General features: G+C 45.3%; 1 protein-coding gene across 4 annotated transcripts in view; it reads left to right on the top strand.

The window, feature by feature from the left end:
- The window catches only part of atosb (atos homolog b), a 42894-nt gene extending 25758 nt beyond the window's left edge, over positions 1 to 17136 (top strand). For 3 of the 4 annotated variants that reach the window (XM_080004522.1, XM_080004521.1, XM_080004519.1), the window contains 9 exons: positions 3994 to 4181; positions 4848 to 5066; positions 5441 to 6746; positions 10571 to 10629; positions 13533 to 13623; positions 14306 to 14464; positions 15188 to 15256; positions 15623 to 15840; positions 16127 to 17136. In XM_080004522.1, coding sequence (XP_079860648.1) covers positions 5634 to 6746; positions 10571 to 10629; positions 13533 to 13623; positions 14306 to 14464; positions 15188 to 15256; positions 15623 to 15840; positions 16127 to 16280 — 1863 coding nt within the window. In that variant the 5' untranslated portion in view covers positions 3994 to 4181; positions 4848 to 5066; positions 5441 to 5633 and the 3' untranslated portion in view covers positions 16281 to 17136. The remainder of the gene's footprint in view (positions 1 to 3993; positions 4182 to 4847; positions 5067 to 5440; positions 6747 to 10570; positions 10630 to 13532; positions 13624 to 14305; positions 14465 to 15187; positions 15257 to 15622; positions 15841 to 16126) is intronic. The other variant, XM_080004520.1, reaches the window with a different exon arrangement.
- Positions 17137 to 18624: the final 1488 nt, after the last annotated feature.

Here is an 18624-nt window from a genome sequence, read left to right as displayed (position 1 = left end):
TCAAGTCTTTCTGATCCTCAAAATACATTTTGAACGACAAGGAATCCTATATTCCACAAATCCAGGTCAGCCAGAGACTTGAAAGTAGGAAAACAAGACTGGCTGCTGCTACAACGTCAGTTATCTTGCAGGGTTTAAATCCAAATGCAAGTCCCATTCCGCAAAACTCCTTTCTTCCCAATTGGCACCTTGCAAAATTGGAAAGTAACGTGCATAGATGTTGTACAGCTGACTGTGGTTTGAACTCGCAAGAATTTCTCTGTGCTACGGGTGGCTAAGAAGCGGTGGGATGCGGGACAGGTGCTTGATGTTAACTACGACATTACAAATTGATTTGATCTTTGTTCGGTGAGCCAGAAAGATCTTAAGGCCCGGCCGCATGCAGCAGTACAGTATTGAAGCCAGACAGCACAAAGGTCCGGAGGGGATGGGGGTCTTGGGGGCTGCACCCACCCAACCTGCAGCTCTTCTTGAGCACCAGGCCAGCCCCCCCAGCCCCCCAGCAGGCAGGTAGATAGACTCAGAACAGGCTGTCTGACCGTGTTAGGGCTCGGCTTGTTCAAAATACGCCCAGTAATCAAATGGGACCCACGACGGAGCTGGAGTTGTCTATAAATACTCAAAAGCTCACGGCTCTGCCTTTTTGACCATCCCCCACCCCGTGGCCGCCCCTGGGGGCACGCACTGGAGACCCCTCGCCACCTGTTCTCCATGGGAGGCAATTAGAGAATGTACAAGTTAATCTGGTGTAACGCAGGCAGACCCTACCTGTGGGGGGGGGGGGGGGTGGGTGTGTGTGTGTGTGTGTGTGTGTGTGTGTGTGTGTGTGTGTGTGTGTGTGGGGGGGGGGGGGGGGGCACACTTCCCAGAGGTAGTTAGTTTTTGGCTACATAGGGAAGATAACGTCACGGCTGCTGTTAAAGGTGAAGTTGGTTTGTTGCCCTGAAGCCTGGTTTATGTGGCCATAGTGTTGCTTAGTGCAGGCCATAAATGACATCATTGCAGCGCTCGCGATAGCACCGCACGGCAATTTTTGCGAGGGGACGCACCTCCCAATTTTTGGAACTCCGCGCCCATGCGCGTCAGGTAATTCAAGGTGGATGCGTTCCGATGGAAGGTTGTGCAAAGCGGTCCACAGGTACAATCTGTACCATCCATGCATGACCACAAAAATAACCAGATGGAGTTTAAGTCATGGAAGGAGATAGTGCTGTCTCCGTCCAAATACTTGGACTATTTTAATACCCCGGGACTTCTTCGTAATGTTTACACATGCAATTTGCACAAACTCACGACTATATATAAAAAAAAAAAAACCTGCACTGACTACAATAAATATACATACATACATTCAACGCTTTCTATTAAAACTTTACTGCTCTTTTCTAGATATTCAGATCCTTCCCTCAGGACTTCTTTGTAATGCTTACAGCAGTTCTTTCAGTTTCCCCTGGTGGTTTGTGCACAGCGCCCCCTGTCTTTTAGGAGAATATCGCCAAGGCGTCGACACGGCAACGCGCAGCTATACAGTACATGCTAGTGCTCTCTGGTAGTGTGTGCGCCATGAACCACACGGCTGGCTTGTGTCGACTATAACGGAGCCTTAATCTGTTTTTCCAATTGCTGTTGGATGATAAGTTCATTTTATTTTCAGTTTATATTCATTTTATATATTGTATATATAACAGTTGCCCGACAGTACAAGTGCCAAATATGTATACATTTATAATTGAGCGATGATGATCCAGTATAATTATCCTCCACTTGTTCCACCTCTAAAAAAAATAAAATAAAAAAATAAAAAATTATGAAAAACATATGAAAAGTGGTTGACAATGCGGCAACCAGACCGTACAAGTGTTTGTCAATGGCCCATATCTGGTTTCCTAGGGCAACTCAAAACATGAGCAGAAGTTACCATAGGAAACAAACCTAGGAAACAAACCTTTCTCAATTTCCTCCCCCCTCCCTCCCTCTCTCTCTCTCCCTCTCTCTCTCTCTCTCTCTCTGTCCACATCTGATTGTGTGTCAGCCACAGGAGGCAGGCATCGCTGCGCGCCCGTCTATTTAACTGTGTGCACTCGTGTTATTAGGGCATGATAATGATGTGTGCGTTTGCACCGTGCAGTCAGCGCAGGCCGGGTGTCGGGGCTGCTTATTCCGTACGCACGCTCCTCATTCTGTGTTCTCTCTTCTCACTCCTGCCTCTCCCAGGGCCTCGTTCTCTCTGTCTTCCGCCGCTGTGAATAAACTCAGATTATAACTAATCCCCCCGCCCCTGCCCCCGCCCCCGCATGCCTCCTCTCCGCCGTCTTGTCGTGCGATCTCCGTGACGCCGGCATTGTGATTCCTCGGCGTGTCCTCGCTGAGCGTCCACTCGCGCCGCGGCTTGCAGGCCGAAGAGGATTCGATGCCGCGGCGGGTGCGGGCCCCCCCACCCCCCTCCCGGTGGAGCAGCGGTTGGAGGGTAAACCCGCCCACCTCTCTGGCTCTGGCAATTTGCGGGGTATGTGCCGGCCAACGCTGCAACTAGAACTGCGGCCGTAGCCCTGGGCCAAGCTGCGCGCTAACGCACCTTGATTCTCCTTCTGAATATGAGGTGGGCTCAACTTGGCGTTTGACTGCAGTGTTGGGTAGCTCTGCTATTTGTAGAAGGGCTGAACTTTCTGTATTCCAAGCAGCAGGCCGACGGTGTTTATTCAAGAGACTCAACCGAACCTTTTGTATTGACAAACTCCACGAGCCAAGAGGCAAGACGTCACCGCGACTTACTTTTCCTTTGGGATGGAGGAGGGGTGGCGGTGAACTCAGAAGCATTGTTGGATTGTGTTTTGGAGGATCCCCTCTTTCTTTCTTTTATCTTCTTCTTTCTTTCTTTCTTTCTTGCTTTCTTTCTTTTATCTCCTTCTTTCTTTCTTTTATCTCCTTTCGTTCTTTCTTTTATGTTCTTCTTTTTTTCTTTCTTTCTTTTTTTAATCTCTTTTCTTTCTTGTATCTCCTTCTTTCTTTCTTTCCTTCTCTCTTTCTTTATCTCTCTCTCTTTCTTTCTTTCTTTCTTTATCTCTCTCTCTCCGTGTCTCTCACTTTCTGTGGCCAAGCACAAAGGAGCCGTTGTCATTGGGCTCCTCGTTGCCATGGCAGCAGCTCTTGGCGACCCCCTCACCACACCCCCCTTTCTGAATTCCCATGTTCTTGTCCAAGAACATTCCCGTGCTCTTCCCAGACCGGCCTCACTCATCATCACAGATATTAAACTGTGCAATAGTGATAAATATATCACCAGTATGTGCCAATAAATTTAGAGTCCTGTGTGGGGAAACAAAATCCGACCTATACGTATGTTTATTAATTGAGAATATATAGTAATTCAACGGAACTTTTCCTTACAAATCTTCCTCTTTGATATTTCACACCTCATACTCTGAGGACATCAGGTCACATCTTATCATCGTTACCTTTGATTTTGACCACAAAATTGCGTGTCACGGCATCTTCTTTTCATAACCATACAATAGCACTGATTATGATGCCTTTGTTCCATTTATCTACTGTTGTTCAGTTCTCGCCCTCTGTCTTTATCCATGCAAAGCACTCTGTGTCGTTCTGAATCCCGGTGAGGGAGGCTGCCCTGCTCAGCACCTACAGGATACACCGATTGAGTTGGATAGGATGGAGTTCTCTCTTGTGGGTTGCATTTCTCGGGGTTCTCAAATGAACTCAAATATTGTCTGATTTACTGTTAGGTGTGTGTGTGTGTGTGTGTGTGTGTGTGTGTGTGTGTGTGTGTGTGTGTGTGTGTGTGTGTGTGTGTGTGTGTGTGTGTGTGTGTGTGTGTGTGTGTGTGTGTGTGTGTGTGTGTGTGTGTGTGTGTGTGTGTGTGTGTGAGAAACTGCTTGTGCTTGTTTTTCTATTAATATACTGTGTGTGTGGTTTAAATTAAGGTTTCCTGTGACTTGCTCAGGGATGGTGCTGACGTATTTTCTCTCTCTGAAGGGACTCTGATTGGAATGCCCCGGTCATGACGCCGCTGCCATGTCGCACCTCACGCCCGGGTCACTTTGGAGGGCGTGTCCGGCTGTCGGCCAGTCACAGAGGGGGTCCGAGTAGAGTCACTTCCTGTTCCTGTTCCGAGGCGTTTGCCCTCGGCAGCCTTCCACTTCACTGACGCTCTGCCGCTTTGGGTGAGGATGAGAGGCCGCTTTGCTTCTGAGGCCCAGTTAAAAACCAGACTATTGACTCGTTTGGATGACAAGACTATTTTAAATGTCTCAAATAATGATTATTTCCCAGAACCTTCTGTCACCTCACTTGAAAAATCTATGAAAAGGAAGGAAATCTATAGTCTTCTCAGTGAAAGTGCAGCTGTTGGACGTCCAGTGTCCATTTAAAGGATGAAAATACACACAATAAGTAATAAGTACATCTGTGTTTTTTAAATTTACATTTACTTAACAATTTGCCAGAACCTGCTGTGGTTTTTCATTTTTCTCTTATGTTGCACAGTGGTGACACCTGTTCCCTATTTTATTTTGTTGAAAAATAGAATAAAAGAGACCCTCTGGTGGATCGAGGCAAGAGGCAGCGAATCATCCTCTTCAACAGCAGTAGCAATTAAAAAAGAAAGTGTAGTAATTAAACTTGTCGATCAACACCGGTGCTCCCTCATCTGGAATTTTGAGCTGAGAATGAGTTCTTCCTCTGCTTCTCAAATAACCACTGGATCCTCGTATTCGCACTTGCCCCATCTGTTGTAATACTCGACCGGTTCCTCTCAATGTTTTTTGTTTCCCACCACAGTCAGGCTTGTCATTGAGTCTTATGCAAATGCATTTGTCTGTTCTTCTAAGGTCATACCTCCTGTTTCCCCATTTCTGTGCCACTCCCACTTCTGCACGGAGTCCCACCCATCCTCTCCATCCTGACCAGGGGATGCTGTTGACATCCCGCGGCTGTAGCCATGGCGACGGAGAGATCAGCATCGTAGTTGCATTTGCTCATGACTTCCAGATGTTGTGGCAGATGTGGAGCAAGCTGGCAGGCATCATTGGACCAGGACAGGCACAGAGGTGAAAGCAGGACCCATAGGTCCAACTCATTTATTCAATCCATTGGTGTTATTCAATAGATTTAGTATAATCTCCTTGGGATGAAAGCAGAACTGTGATAAATACACTTATTGACATTCACAACCAAAATGAAAGAGATCAGGATATGTTTCACAAAAAATTGGATTGAAGGCTTGTTGATGTTTAATTGGTCCATTCCTATGTGGCAAACACTTTCTGTCAAATTATCATTTTAATCCATATAATGACCTTATTGTGTTATGGCTATGATATGGAAGTTATGGACAAGTTTAAGAGGTTATGGGCCAGTTTAAGTGACTGCGGCTTTTTTTCCCCTTCCCTGCCATTAATATAATGATTGCATTTGTTTCTAGTAGGTGCTGTGCGGCTCAGCTTCCTGTCTTTTTCACTGTACGGTGACATCACAGTGCTGAAATCACACCAGTGACAACACAGCCGGCAATACAGAAATCCTTCTCCGTGTACGACAACTACTCACCAGGACCTACTGGACACCCTCCCCCCGCGGCTCTTAAGTTAGCCGAGACTCTTTCACACCTAAGAACCATGCGTCACATTCATGTGGAATTGGCCCGCAAGGAGGCTCCTCTGGACCTCCCGTCCCAAGAGGGCGACCTGCCACCACCTGCAGCTCCAGCACAGGGCCTCGACCCTGGCTTGAGACCTGGGGCCCCCCGGCCCTTCGGCCAGGAGGAGCTGCGGCTCCAGAAAGTCTACCAGCTCTCCATCTTCTCCCAGCTGGGAGGTTTCTCCAGCTCCGCAGACCCGCCCGCCGAGCCCCAGCAGAGGCCCGTCCGCCTTGGCATGAAGAGAGGTCTTGAGGAGGCCCAGACGACTCATAAGCGCCCCCACCTAGAGGATTCCACCGAACGGGAGGAGTTGGATGGCGGGGTCTTGTGTGGCCCCGGCCCGGCTCTTGGCGTGGGCCTGGGGGGACCTGCGTATTCTTGCACACTGTTGGAGCACAGAGACTCTGAGGGGGGGCTTTCACCCAGGTCCCCACCCCCATCCCGACGCCCTGCACAGCACAACCATGACAGACCCATCCCAGATGTATTTGCACCTCTCTCTCCGAAATCACCCCCCATGTGCGAGCCGCTTGGGCTGACCTGCAACCAGTGCCCCTCCCCCAGGGGTGAGGCACTCTCTGGGGGGCGTTCACCCGCCTACATCCCTGGCATTGCTGGTGGAGAGGGCTGTGGTAACAACCAGCTGGTCCCCCACCCTTCTGAGATGTTCACCTACGAAACCCCCAGCCCCGCCAGTCCTACCAGCCCTCCGGGACCCTTCTCCCCCCCACACCACACGGAGCTCCAGGAGCCCGGGGAGGCCACAGAGTGCGGGATTGGGCTCGAGTCCTCCCCGCCGGAACGCAGCGCCACCCAGACTGCCTCCACCTCCTCCAATGGCCTGGCCTCCTGGGAGAAAACCCCCAGCTCCCACAGCCTCCGCCCTTCCCTCTCTGGAGCCCATTGCCCAGCCAAGAAAAAGCTGCTGTCCCCCAGCGACACAGGGGAGTCATGCTCCGAAGACGAAGGCCCCTCCACCTCCAAGAGGAGTCGTCTGGCGCTGTTGGCCCCGGGGCTCGGCCTGGCCTCCTGTCGCGGTACCGATGCAAAGGCTGCCCCCTACTGGAACCACCTGCTGCCCTCTGCTAAGGTTAGTGTAGCTCGCACTGACACGTACACATGTACACACACTTATTGACACACACATGAGACCCTGTCATACATCGAACCTGGAAATTCACCAATCCATGTTCCAATACAGTATGTACAATTTAAAGCTCACAAGAAAAAATGTAATACTTTTATTAATTGGAGTTGTACAGCTTCAGAACCGCAAAATATGCACAGAAGATCTGGCATGAAGTGTTCCATTCTGGACTTTTTAGGGGTCCGGTGCGAAGTTCAGGAACCCTATTGTTTTTGTTCCAATTATTATTATTATTATCATTATTATTATTATTATTATTATTATTATTATTATTCTCCGAGCCATTCTCTGGCTGAAGGTACCTGGCACTCAGAAACCATTAAACCCACGGACACGAAACTAATGAATTGTATTCGGGGCAGTCCAGACATGCTGTGGTCCAAGTTTGATCAACATTGGCCCATATCTGTAGGAGGAGTTAGGAAAAAAATGCTCGGCTTTATCCAAATGATCCGTAGGAACAGGAAGTAGTGGAGCAGAGCACTTTGTGACATCATCATCCAATTTGGTATATATGTGCAGGACTCTATAACTCGGAGGCGTTGCGGTGCACTAGTTTTTATTATCCTTTAAACAAAGCGCATTAATAACAAGGTTTAATTGATTGCATTCTACCATAAAAATGACCAGCTCAATCTGGAAACAGAGGCTAGTGCTCTGTGGAAGGTTTCGGCCAACGATTTATAAAATGTTTCACTTGTTGATGCTTAATTTTGACCAAGGGGTTCTCTACGGGAAAATTGAGAGCGGCAAAGATATCCAGTCGTCATGGAAACACATGGAAACATACATGGGAAATTCTCCATATAGTCTTTGTGACACCACAACTCTCTCCTATAAAGCTGGGCTTTGGAGAGGCCGCTGCCAATTTATGTCAAAGAAGGTGCATACATACACGTGCACATACCTACTCACACACAAAGGGCCGGCACACTTTTGTCATGAATGAGCTTTAGAGGCAAAGGGAAGGTGTGTGTTTAAATGGGTGGTTGATGCGGGGTCCCTCAAAATGTTGTGACGTTACCACTGAAAGGTGTAAAGTTCCCACAAAGCTTCCCACTTATCCCCCTCTTGAGCTGATTGAGGGATCTCCCCTTGGCTCAGAATCGGCCCAGTCAGTTCCCAGTCAATTTTTTTGGTTCACAATAAGAAATCTGCCACTTTGAACAAATGGACGCTGTGATCAGGTCAAAAAATGTAGTGTGTCATCCCTTTTGGTCTTTTGTGGTTGTTTTACTCACTCCACAAAAACATTGGAGAAGAAGAGCTTTTATTTATGTGTCACTCGGTAACACATCAGTGTAAAGAACATTAGTGCAATAATAAATAGCAAATATAGCATTTCAAAGGTTCATATATCAGGTATGGGGGGAACTCCAAAGGAGTTGTGTGACACGAGTTTAAAGACACAAACATAAACTTAGTACTTTATTGACTGAGGGCGCACATGATTTACGCCAGGATCATCTTTCAGTGAGACTTTGTTCATCCCAGAGGGGAATCAGAGTGTATATCATCAAGATCATTAAAGAGACGGGAAAACAATTTGAATGGCAAGTGTGTATTACAAACGCACCAGTATATCCGAATCAATGGAACCGTCGTTACAGAGAGTACAACTTTGCAAAGATACTTCAGAGCTCCCGTGACACAATATTGACAGCATACAGTGCTTCCCATTTTCAAAATGGCAGTGCGTGCTCTGTTTGCCGCCCTCTGGTTGATTTATCGATTGCAACCATTTGTGTTCCTCAGACTCCCTATCAAGACAATTCACATAACTTCTTACATAAGTTCTGTCTGTGTAAGGTGAGACATTCGGGAAACTAAAAGGAAGGCCTTTACATGAAAACATATCATTTTGTGTATGTATTAAGCCACTGGCGACGCCGTAATGATGTCCACCCCGTCCCCCCTGTATGGCAGATTTTTGTGTGTATTTAACTAATCCCAAATCTACGTGCCCCATTTAATACAGCATTGAGACAGGAGTGCCTCTTGAAGCCCCAGAGTATGGCAGTGTAAGTGAGGATGGGTACGGCAAGGGGAAGAAAACATTTTTTTTCAAACATTTAAAAGGTGGACCACCTTTTAGCTATGATGCAACCCAGAGCCCTGGTTGTAATCCAATAACTCAGTCATCGTCAGACCCAGATATTTGTTCTCCATGACAACTTGTAAGGGTGACGCACCACAGGAAATGCTAAACCGTGTTATTGGTATTGATGGGTATTCCGTCCACTTTTATGTTCCATTCAAATTCCTGGCACCGGCTATGGACCAGGTCTAGGAGCTTGTAACTCCTCTTCTGTTTCAGCCACCAAGCCTGTATCATCTGCATATACAAGCCGGGGTACTTGTTCATCACCCGTACAAATACCTTAATCAATCAAAATATCATTTTTGTACAAGGAAAACAAAATGGGGAATAGAATGCAACCCTGTCAACTGGAAACCGTCCTGTGAGACGGCCGTTTACACCATCACAACGCTCGTCAATACATTTCCCTTTAGGCCAAAGCAATGGCACTTTGTCCCAGAGCATGTACGTAAGAATGTCTTCACCGGGAAATCCTACAGCTTTCGTTCAAACGAGAGCCATCACAGAGAGAGAGGGAGGGGAGAGAGAGAGAGAAAGAGAGACCGACTACATGAAGTAGTGTATGGGTTATAATCACACCACGCTAGAACAGGCTGAGTCGCTCCAGAATGAAGGCCATTGAGAGGGTGTCCATTGTTGTTTCCTCTCCCATTGATGTGCACATGTGCGTGCGCACACACGTACACACACATGCACGCACACAACACTCAGCCCCTAATGGTTCTGGAAGTGAGTGGGCCACATCTGAGCGCCGGGCGGCCAGAACATTTTTTGCGTGTATGGGATGGGATGAGGTGAGGCGGTGGGTGGACACTAGCGACGACAAAGGGCCTCACGCTTCCATGGGCGTCAGATAGAGCAGCAGAGGTCGGTGTAACCACAGAGGTCAGGGCGTTGTTGAGGCGAAACGCAGGGTGACGGGTAGAGAAGGAGGAGCGAAGGACTGTACAAGTGCAGTGGGGGAGGACAGGTAGAGAGAGGGAGTAAAGGGCACGTTGAGGACGACAGAGAGACGACAGGAAGCAAACGGAAGGTAGAGAGTAAGGAAGAGAACCCACCGGAGGCCAAGTGAGATTTTTTTAAATAAATTACAGGTAGAGGAGAACAAAAACCTTAGACATAGTGTCGTTTTGGGAGAGACCCGCCGATGACCTCCATGACGGTTTGCGAGTGCGAGGACGAGGCCAGTCCCAGCTGACATAGGGCCCCATGCTCTGTAGAGAGCCTGTGTAGCCAGGGCTCAGCCAGCCGGGGCTCAGCCCGCCAGGGTCCAACTAGCCTCGCCAGGGATAGGCCAGGTCCAGGCAAGGGGGTAACTAGCGAATGGTTAGCCGAGGACTGGGTGGCCCCTGCTATGATTTCTAGTCTGAATATGGGGAACGTGTGCTTACGTGAGGCAACGACTGGTGCTCAGTACCATGTAAGTAAAAAATAACAAATGAATGCGATGGTAGATAAACGGAAAGTACAGCTCACACGCGTGTCTCACATTCGTAGAGACAGGCACATTTTTAAAAGCATATAAGTAACATGGCTGATTAACTGATTCTTTATTTATTTATATATCATTTCCTTCATATATATTTTTATATTTGATGGGATGTGTAAGACAGGTGAACGTCAAACTGACTTTAAATCTCACGCTTGTGTTTCCTTCTGTCTCCAGAGTGCCACGGACTGCACCAGATTGGGGAGACGTCTAAAAAACAGCCTGCGTCTGAAAAGGTGAGTCCGCCATCGAAAGTCTTCAACCTGCATCATTTATTTAAACTCTATTCCCGCAACTTGAATTCTCAGTAATACTCACTGACAGCTTTTACCGACTTGCCACGTTTTTTCATAACCTCACATGATATTCTATATTCAGTCCCTCCAGGAAATAGCGACTTTGCAATCACAATATTTAATCCAAATTCAACCACACATCTCCACAATATTTGCAAGAGCTTGCAATTTTGCCAAATCGCCATGACCTTTCTGCATTAAATGGCCAAATCAACAGACAGATTAAAATTGTCCCCCCTTCCCCGAGAAGACGGAGCCTACTTCACCGACAGCCTCAGCACATCACATACAGTATTGATTTTATTTCGTGCGTATGTTGTATTGAAAGTTTATTTTATAGACTTATTACTGGAACCCAAGGAAAGAACAGTGTTATTTTTCTCTGATATCAGTATCTGTATTAACCGTAGGTAGTGATTACAGTTCAGACTTCACAGTAACAAACTGACAATTTTACTGCAAAAAAAATGCACAGCTCCGCCAATTGTACTGCACGGTTGACAAACGCCACTGCAAATCAACAATTTGTGGTCGTAGCAATCACCGAAAAAAGTGAAATCCTTATTTGACTTATATACCACTTGATTAATTTTAATTGCTCTCTTTGTATAATAAAGTGGTAGTTGGGGATAACAAAGATGTAATGTAGAATAAAACATATCTAACAATGACAAAAACAAAACAGCCTCCTATATACTACTTTAAAACATTAACTGCTTTACAAAAGCTACTTTACGACACTACTTTACGGCACAAACTACTTTACGACACAAATTACTTTATAACACTACTTTGCGACACAAACTACTTTGTGACGTGAATTACTTTACAATATGAACTACTTTCTAACACGACTTTAAGACCCCAAACTGCTTTACAACACCAACTACTTTATAACACTACTTTACGACACAAACTACATTATAAAACAAACTACTTTACAACATGAACTATTTTCTAACGGTACTTTACGACACAGGCTACTTTACAACACTTACTACTTTATAACACTAATTTACGACAAACTGCTTTCTAACACAAACTACTTTACAACACGAACTACTTTATAGCACTGCTTTACGACATAAACTACTTTATAACACAAACTACTTTATGACACAAGGTACTTTACGACACAAACTACTTCCGAACTCTACTTTACAACACCAGCTACTTTACAACACTTACTACCTCACAACACGAACTACTTTATAACACTACTTAACAACAATAACGACATCTACAACTAAAAGTACTTTACAAAGACCAACTATTGTACGACTTCTGCAAATACTTCATGACACTTACTACTTCATAACACTACAACAATTACTACTTTAAGACACTAACTACTCTACGACGAGAGCTATTCTATGACACAAACTACCTTACAACACTAACTACTGTATAACACTACATTTTGACACAAACTACTTTACGTCTCAAACTACTCTACGACACTAACTACTTTATGACACTAACTACTCTACGATACTTAGCTACTTTATGACACAAACTACTTTACGGCACTACGACACTAACTACTTTACGACACTAACTACTCTACGACACAAACTACTTTACAATGAAAACTACTTTATAACACAAACTACTTCACAACAATAATAACTTATGAGACTAACTACTCTAAGACACTAACTTCTCTAAGACGCTAAATATTCAAGATTCAAGAGGTTTATTTGTCACATACGTTCATATGCAGTGAAATGTCATTGCAACGCACCCGGAGATTATGCACATTAAGCTCTAAAAATACTGAAATTTAGAACAATAACTACTTGTGACACTAACTACTCTACGACACTAAATACTCTACGACACTAACTACTCTACGACACTATCTACTTTATGACACTATCTACTTTATGACACTAACTACTCTACGACACTAACTACTCTATGACACTAACTACTCTACGACACTAACTACTCTACGACACTCACTACTCTACGACACTAACTACTCTATGACACTAACTACTCTACGACACTAACTACTCTACGACACTCACTACTCTATGACACTAACTACTCTATGACACTAACTACTCTACGACACTCACTACTCTACGACACTCACTACTCTACGACACTAACTACTCTACGACACTAACTACTATATGACACTAACTACTTTATGACACTAACTACTTTATGACACTTAACTACTTTACAAAATTAAGTACTCTGACACAAGCTACCTTCGACACTAACTACTATATGACACTAACTACTATACAACACTAACTACTATACGAGACTAACCTCTTTACAACACCAACTATTTTACGATACTCACTATATAACTATATAACTACTTTATAACACTACTTTACAACAATAACTACTGTACGACACTAACTACTTTACAACACTAACTACTCTGACACTCACTATTTTACGACATTAACTACTCTTGACACAAACTACCCCACAGCACAAACTACTTTACAACACTATTTTACGACAATAACCACTTTATAACACTAATGCTATATTGTTCTATATTCTATAACACTCTCCGTACTACTCTTTATACTTTTGTATACTACTACTACTAATCTCTTTACCTTGAACTTGAAAAAACCTTCATAGGTAGTAGTCTACACTCACACTCACTGGTGAAAAGATGATCTAACAGGATGTTTCTGACACTTCTACGTCTTCCCGCTTACTGCAGAAAATGAACTTTTTCGGAATATTATTGATGCAGTGCATGTAATAAGTGGAGTGTGTGTGTTTCTCTGTGTGTGTGTTTCTCTGTGTGTGTGTGTGTGTGTGTGTGTGTGTGTGTGCGTGTGCGTGTGCGTTTGTCCTTGCAGCCGGCAGCTACGCAGTGGACGGCGGACGGAGGTCGGGCGCTCCGGCTGGTCCTCCACCTCCATCAGCAGGTCTTTGCTGGGAAACTTTGAGGTACGCCAGGAAAACCACGGCTTCGGCAAAGAAGCTCCGGGCTTTTTGTTCTCCCCTCGTTTTTTTTTTTTTTTGTTTTTTTTGTTTTTTTCTCATATCCTCCTTTATTTCCCATGTCCTTGTTTCTGGAAGGGCCAAGGGATTATAATGTACACACATAGTTTACTTTTTGTTTTCCTTCCTATTGTTTTTTTTGGCAGAAAAATTATTATGTCTGCAATGCCGGGGGTGATATATCTCAAAGCATAAATGAGTGTGAGGAACTAGCGAGTGGAAATGTGAAACAATCACAAAAATTGTCACGATATTGATACGTATCATTATGAATTCAAAAAGCCATGTTAAAGAATCTAATGTTCAACACATTGACCTGTGTGGTGGTTGACTAAACTAAAACTCATTCCCTTGAAATACATTCCCTCGAATATTTCAAACTTGATATTGTGAGATACCTGAAGCACTCCATCTCACGGTCTTTCATTTTCTACCTCTATATGACGACATATCACATTCATGACAATACAGTACCACAGAAAGATGTCAGATATAGCTATTGACTGGTCAGATCCTCAGTTTTTGGTTGTGTGTATGTGTGTGTGTGTGTGTGTGTGTTTGTGTGTGTGTGTGGAGGCCTGTGTGTGTGTCTGTCTGTACGCACATAAACATGTGCACATGTGTCCAGGAGTCCATACTGAAGGGCCGCTTCTCCCCATCCGGTCGCATCGAGGGCTTCACGGCGGAGATCGGCGCCAGCGGCTCCTACTGCCCCCAACACGCCACGCTGCCCGTGCACGTAACCTACTACGACATCTCCGAGCACAGCGCTCCCACGCCCTTCCTGGTCAGTGTGTGTGTGTGTGTGTGTGTGTGTGTGTGTGTGTGTTGGCCAAGCACTGATACTAATAACTAGAACTAATAAAAACGTCACAAAATCCCCCTAAAAACATTTTTTTTCTGCTCGTTTGACGCGTCTAAACATGTAAAATGTCTCTAATGGAAAAAAATGGACCCCAAACTATATTGTCCTGTAATCACTGGGTTGGGGAATTATTTGTGATAAATTATCTAAACAAATATTAGTAAAATATTGTGTGTATTACAAAAGTGGTTTACCATCATCTCGAGTAACATTACTCCTCTACTTTGTCCTCTTATTTTCCCAATTGTTATGATCCCAATCAGATCAGTCACGTCCACATGATAATTCCTTGTTTTCATCTTCTGCAGAAAGCAAAGTAAATTAAATTGCCTCCTCATCACTTTTGATCAATTCAATTCTGCAATTTTCCGTTGATGTTTTTGGCTTTGAATGAGCATCACATCAGCTTAACTGCACTCCGTAAATCACTGTCAAGGATCTGACGGCTTGCTTCCATTCATCCTCGCTGTTGCCCAAAATGAGCCTTATTTGATCATTTTTATTTGTCAGCATGAATGTTGAGCATTAATGCAAACTCTAAATCACCAAGTGACTGACGCTCAGTGCTGACGCAGGATGAGTCACTCTCTGTGTGCGTGCGTTCAGGGAGGTGGAGCTGATGGTTTTTTTTTGTGTCATCCACAGGGGGTGATTTCCCTCGATCCTCTGGGGAAGAAAGGATACAGCATACCCAAAGCAGGGACCATTCAAGTGGTGAGCTTACCTGATCAGTCATTTATAAGATTCATAAGATGTATTTGGTCATTTTTGTAGATATGAACGCTGTGTTTTTATGTACAGTGTGACATTTTTTATGTTTGAAAATGAAATCTTACTGTTTTGCAGGATTGTGTTAGAAATGTTGAAGTCACTTTTTTGAATGAATGTTTTACTTTCATTTTTTATTTAGTTAATATTTTTATACATTCTGTCGATAAAAGGAAGAAATTAATATCATAAGAAATTATTATGATTTATTATAATTATTATCACGTTTTTGCCAAGTGTAAATGCAACTTTTTATAGCCTCTATCTTAGTGACATCTTTGTGGGTCTGTCCATCCGTCTTTCTGTTTCCAGACCTTATTCAACCCCAACAAAACTGTGGTAAAGATGTTCCTGGTGACTTATAATTTCGGTGACATGCCTGTGAATCACATGACCTTCCTGCGCCACCGCATCTTCCTGGTGCCCGTTGAGGAAGGGGCTGATGGGAAGGGGGCGGAGCCTCCCGGGGGCGGTGGCGGCGGCAGCGTCACGGACAGGAAGAAGATCCTCTGCTACTTGATACACCTCAGGTACGGCTCAATGAATAATCATAATTCATAATTCATAATCTCCAATAATATCTGTTGAAAATCTGCACGATTATCAATATAAGATAAGATAGTTATTCCCATATTCCACCCTCAGGATTAACAAACAAATGTCAGCGCATAGTATACAAATGAGATTTCTTGAAATTATTGCATTTAAGAACTTCGTACAGTATTTATGAAAGTTTCATACACCCGACCAACATGACACATGAAGAAAGCATATTCTAAAATCTTAAGATTTTCTCTCTTTTGCGCCAATTCCCAGATTCCACAGTTCCAAATCTGGGAAGATCTACTTGCACAACGACATACGGCTGCTATTCTCCCGCAAGTCCATCGAGATGGACGCAGGGATTCCTTATGAGCTGAAATCTTTCACCGAGGTGCCAAGAAACCCCAAATACTCCCCCCGTGTCTGACCCCCTGACCCCGCCCCCGCCCCGCCCCGCCCCGCCCCAGCGAACCCAGCACCAACGCAGCTGTCTGGAAGGGCACGGACGGACAGAGACACACAAAACACGCAAAGACGGACTCACTAGATCTACCCACACGACCACGACGCACGCACGTTGAATCTCCGATGCGCTTTGCTCCCGCACCGTTGGCGATCCCTCCCTAAATCCCATCCGCGGGGGGGGGGTCCCCGAGCAGCAAGGCACAAAACTCCCAAAATCCAGCAGCAAGTCGAAAGCCAAGCCTCTGCTCTGACCATTTAGCATCCTTCACCCGCCACAGCGACAGGCGAGCGGCGGCTGCGACCACACCCACCATGCGCACAAAAGACGTGTGCGGAAAGCACGCACACACGCACACGCACACACACACCGACGCTTGGGGCTCGATCCCGAGGACGCAGCACACAGCGGGGGTGACTAAGTTCCGTGTAAACATGCATGCCTTGTGACTTTCAAGAAAAAAACGAAAAAACAACAAAACAAACTGAAGTTCTCCTCTAGTGCCGAATCACACTGTCCTTCACTCTGCCTGCAAGAAAGCACCACCCCCCTCCCCGCCCAAACCCCACCCGCTTTCCCCATCGCAGACCTGCGGCGGCGTTGTCCGTGACGGCTGCAACGCACATCCCATAACGCACTGTGGATAAGGTGAGCCCGCTTCCAAGCGCGGTCCGACCCGATGAGCCTCAACTAAGGACATACTCCAATGCCGTGTGCGGACGACCCGGTGAACCCCCCCCACCCCCCTACCCCCCCACCCCCCCACCCCCCAATCTCCGTCGCTGTGGTACGTTCCGCAGAGCAGGACGCCAAGCCAAAAGGGCCGTACCATGTTATGTTATGAATAGCAGGGGTATCAGGTTTATTTTAAGTAGCCAGACTGAGGGACACTGTGTTACTCCCCCCCCCCCCCCCCCCCGTTCAATTTTTATTTTAAATTTTTTTTTAGAGTCTGTTCAAAACAGTCTGATACGGGAGAAGAAAAGACACACACGCAAAAAAAAAAAAAAAAAAAAAATGATGACGGTGATAACGAAAGCTGTAGTATTTTTTAATTTATGTCTTCGCAAATGTCTTAACAAGCAATATGCTGCACAAAGTAGGGTGTGTTTTTATTTTCAGTCCGACGCGCTCTCCCTCCGCGGAGAGAAAAGCCGAGGGGTGTAGAAGAGGAAGAGGAGGAACCCGAGGGAGGAAGGGTGGCTGGTGTGGGGGGGTTATTTAAAATAATGCGGGCGGGCGGGGGGGGGGGGAGTCTATGTATATTTAAATGAATAAACTCTGCGACTGGCGAGTACAACGTGTGTCGTTGTTGTTGTTGTTGTCGTGCCGGAGGCCCTGCCCTCAGGCTTCTCACTTCTCCTTGAGGCCCTCGAGATGTGCTTGTGTTTCGGCCTCGGAAATGTCAGCGCTGGAACACCTTGCAAAATAGCCCCGTTTGTGCCGACAGGGGCTCGAAAAGCCATCGGGGGAAAAAGAAGAACGCGATCCTTGAAAACCTGATGTTCCGCAAGAAAAAGACAAACTCCAGAATGCCTTTCACAACAAGGACATTGAATCCAGCATGGTTAAAATATACACTTATAACAGTAGATGACAAGATAAATAATAGATATATAATAGATACATGTATATATAATAGATATACTGATATAAATAATAGACAATGAGACCCAAATAATTATATATATATTTTTATATATATAATATTTTCAAGGATCACGTTGAAAGTATTCGTTTTGCATGAAGAAGTCCTCGAAAATGGAAAAAATATGTGAACGTTAAAGAGTTTTGTGTGAAATGCAGTTTTGAATCGACCGTGGTGACATGAGATTCTCGTAAGCCTCTGCAGCTGGATAGACGACGAGAGAGCCGGCCGGGAGCCAAAACATCTCAACAGTACTGATATCCGCCATTAAGTCCGGATTAGTCGCACTACTGTTGCGTGACGCCGTCGTACCTACAAACCCGTGTTCTTCCCCTCCAGGAGCCTCATTTGATTCCAATATAACATTTTTTTGGCTTTGTCTCCCTCAAGAACATTTGGGCACTTGGGTTCAAAGTGTCGTTTTAAACGTGGTTGTGAGCTTCCCGTGCAGGTTTCCTAAATGCCTGGGTTCTGTCATCCTCAAAGGCGTTTTGGAAGTGGCGGCACAGCGGCTCTCCCCTCCACTGACGGCCGACCACTGTTGGAAAATGTAAATGGAACATTGCTCAAAGAGAAGATTACTTCCCCGGGTAAATAAAGATGTAAAAACACTGACGTGGCACCAGTACTGGACCAGCCATTTGGTCCAGTTTGTCAATG

Source organism: Zeus faber (genome assembly GCF_960531495.2).
Source record: "Zeus faber genome assembly, chromosome: 7".
Lineage (NCBI taxonomy): Eukaryota > Metazoa > Chordata > Actinopteri > Zeiformes > Zeidae > Zeus > Zeus faber.
The sequence above is the reverse complement of the archived record's forward strand: the minus strand, read 5'-3'. Positions and strand labels throughout refer to the sequence as shown.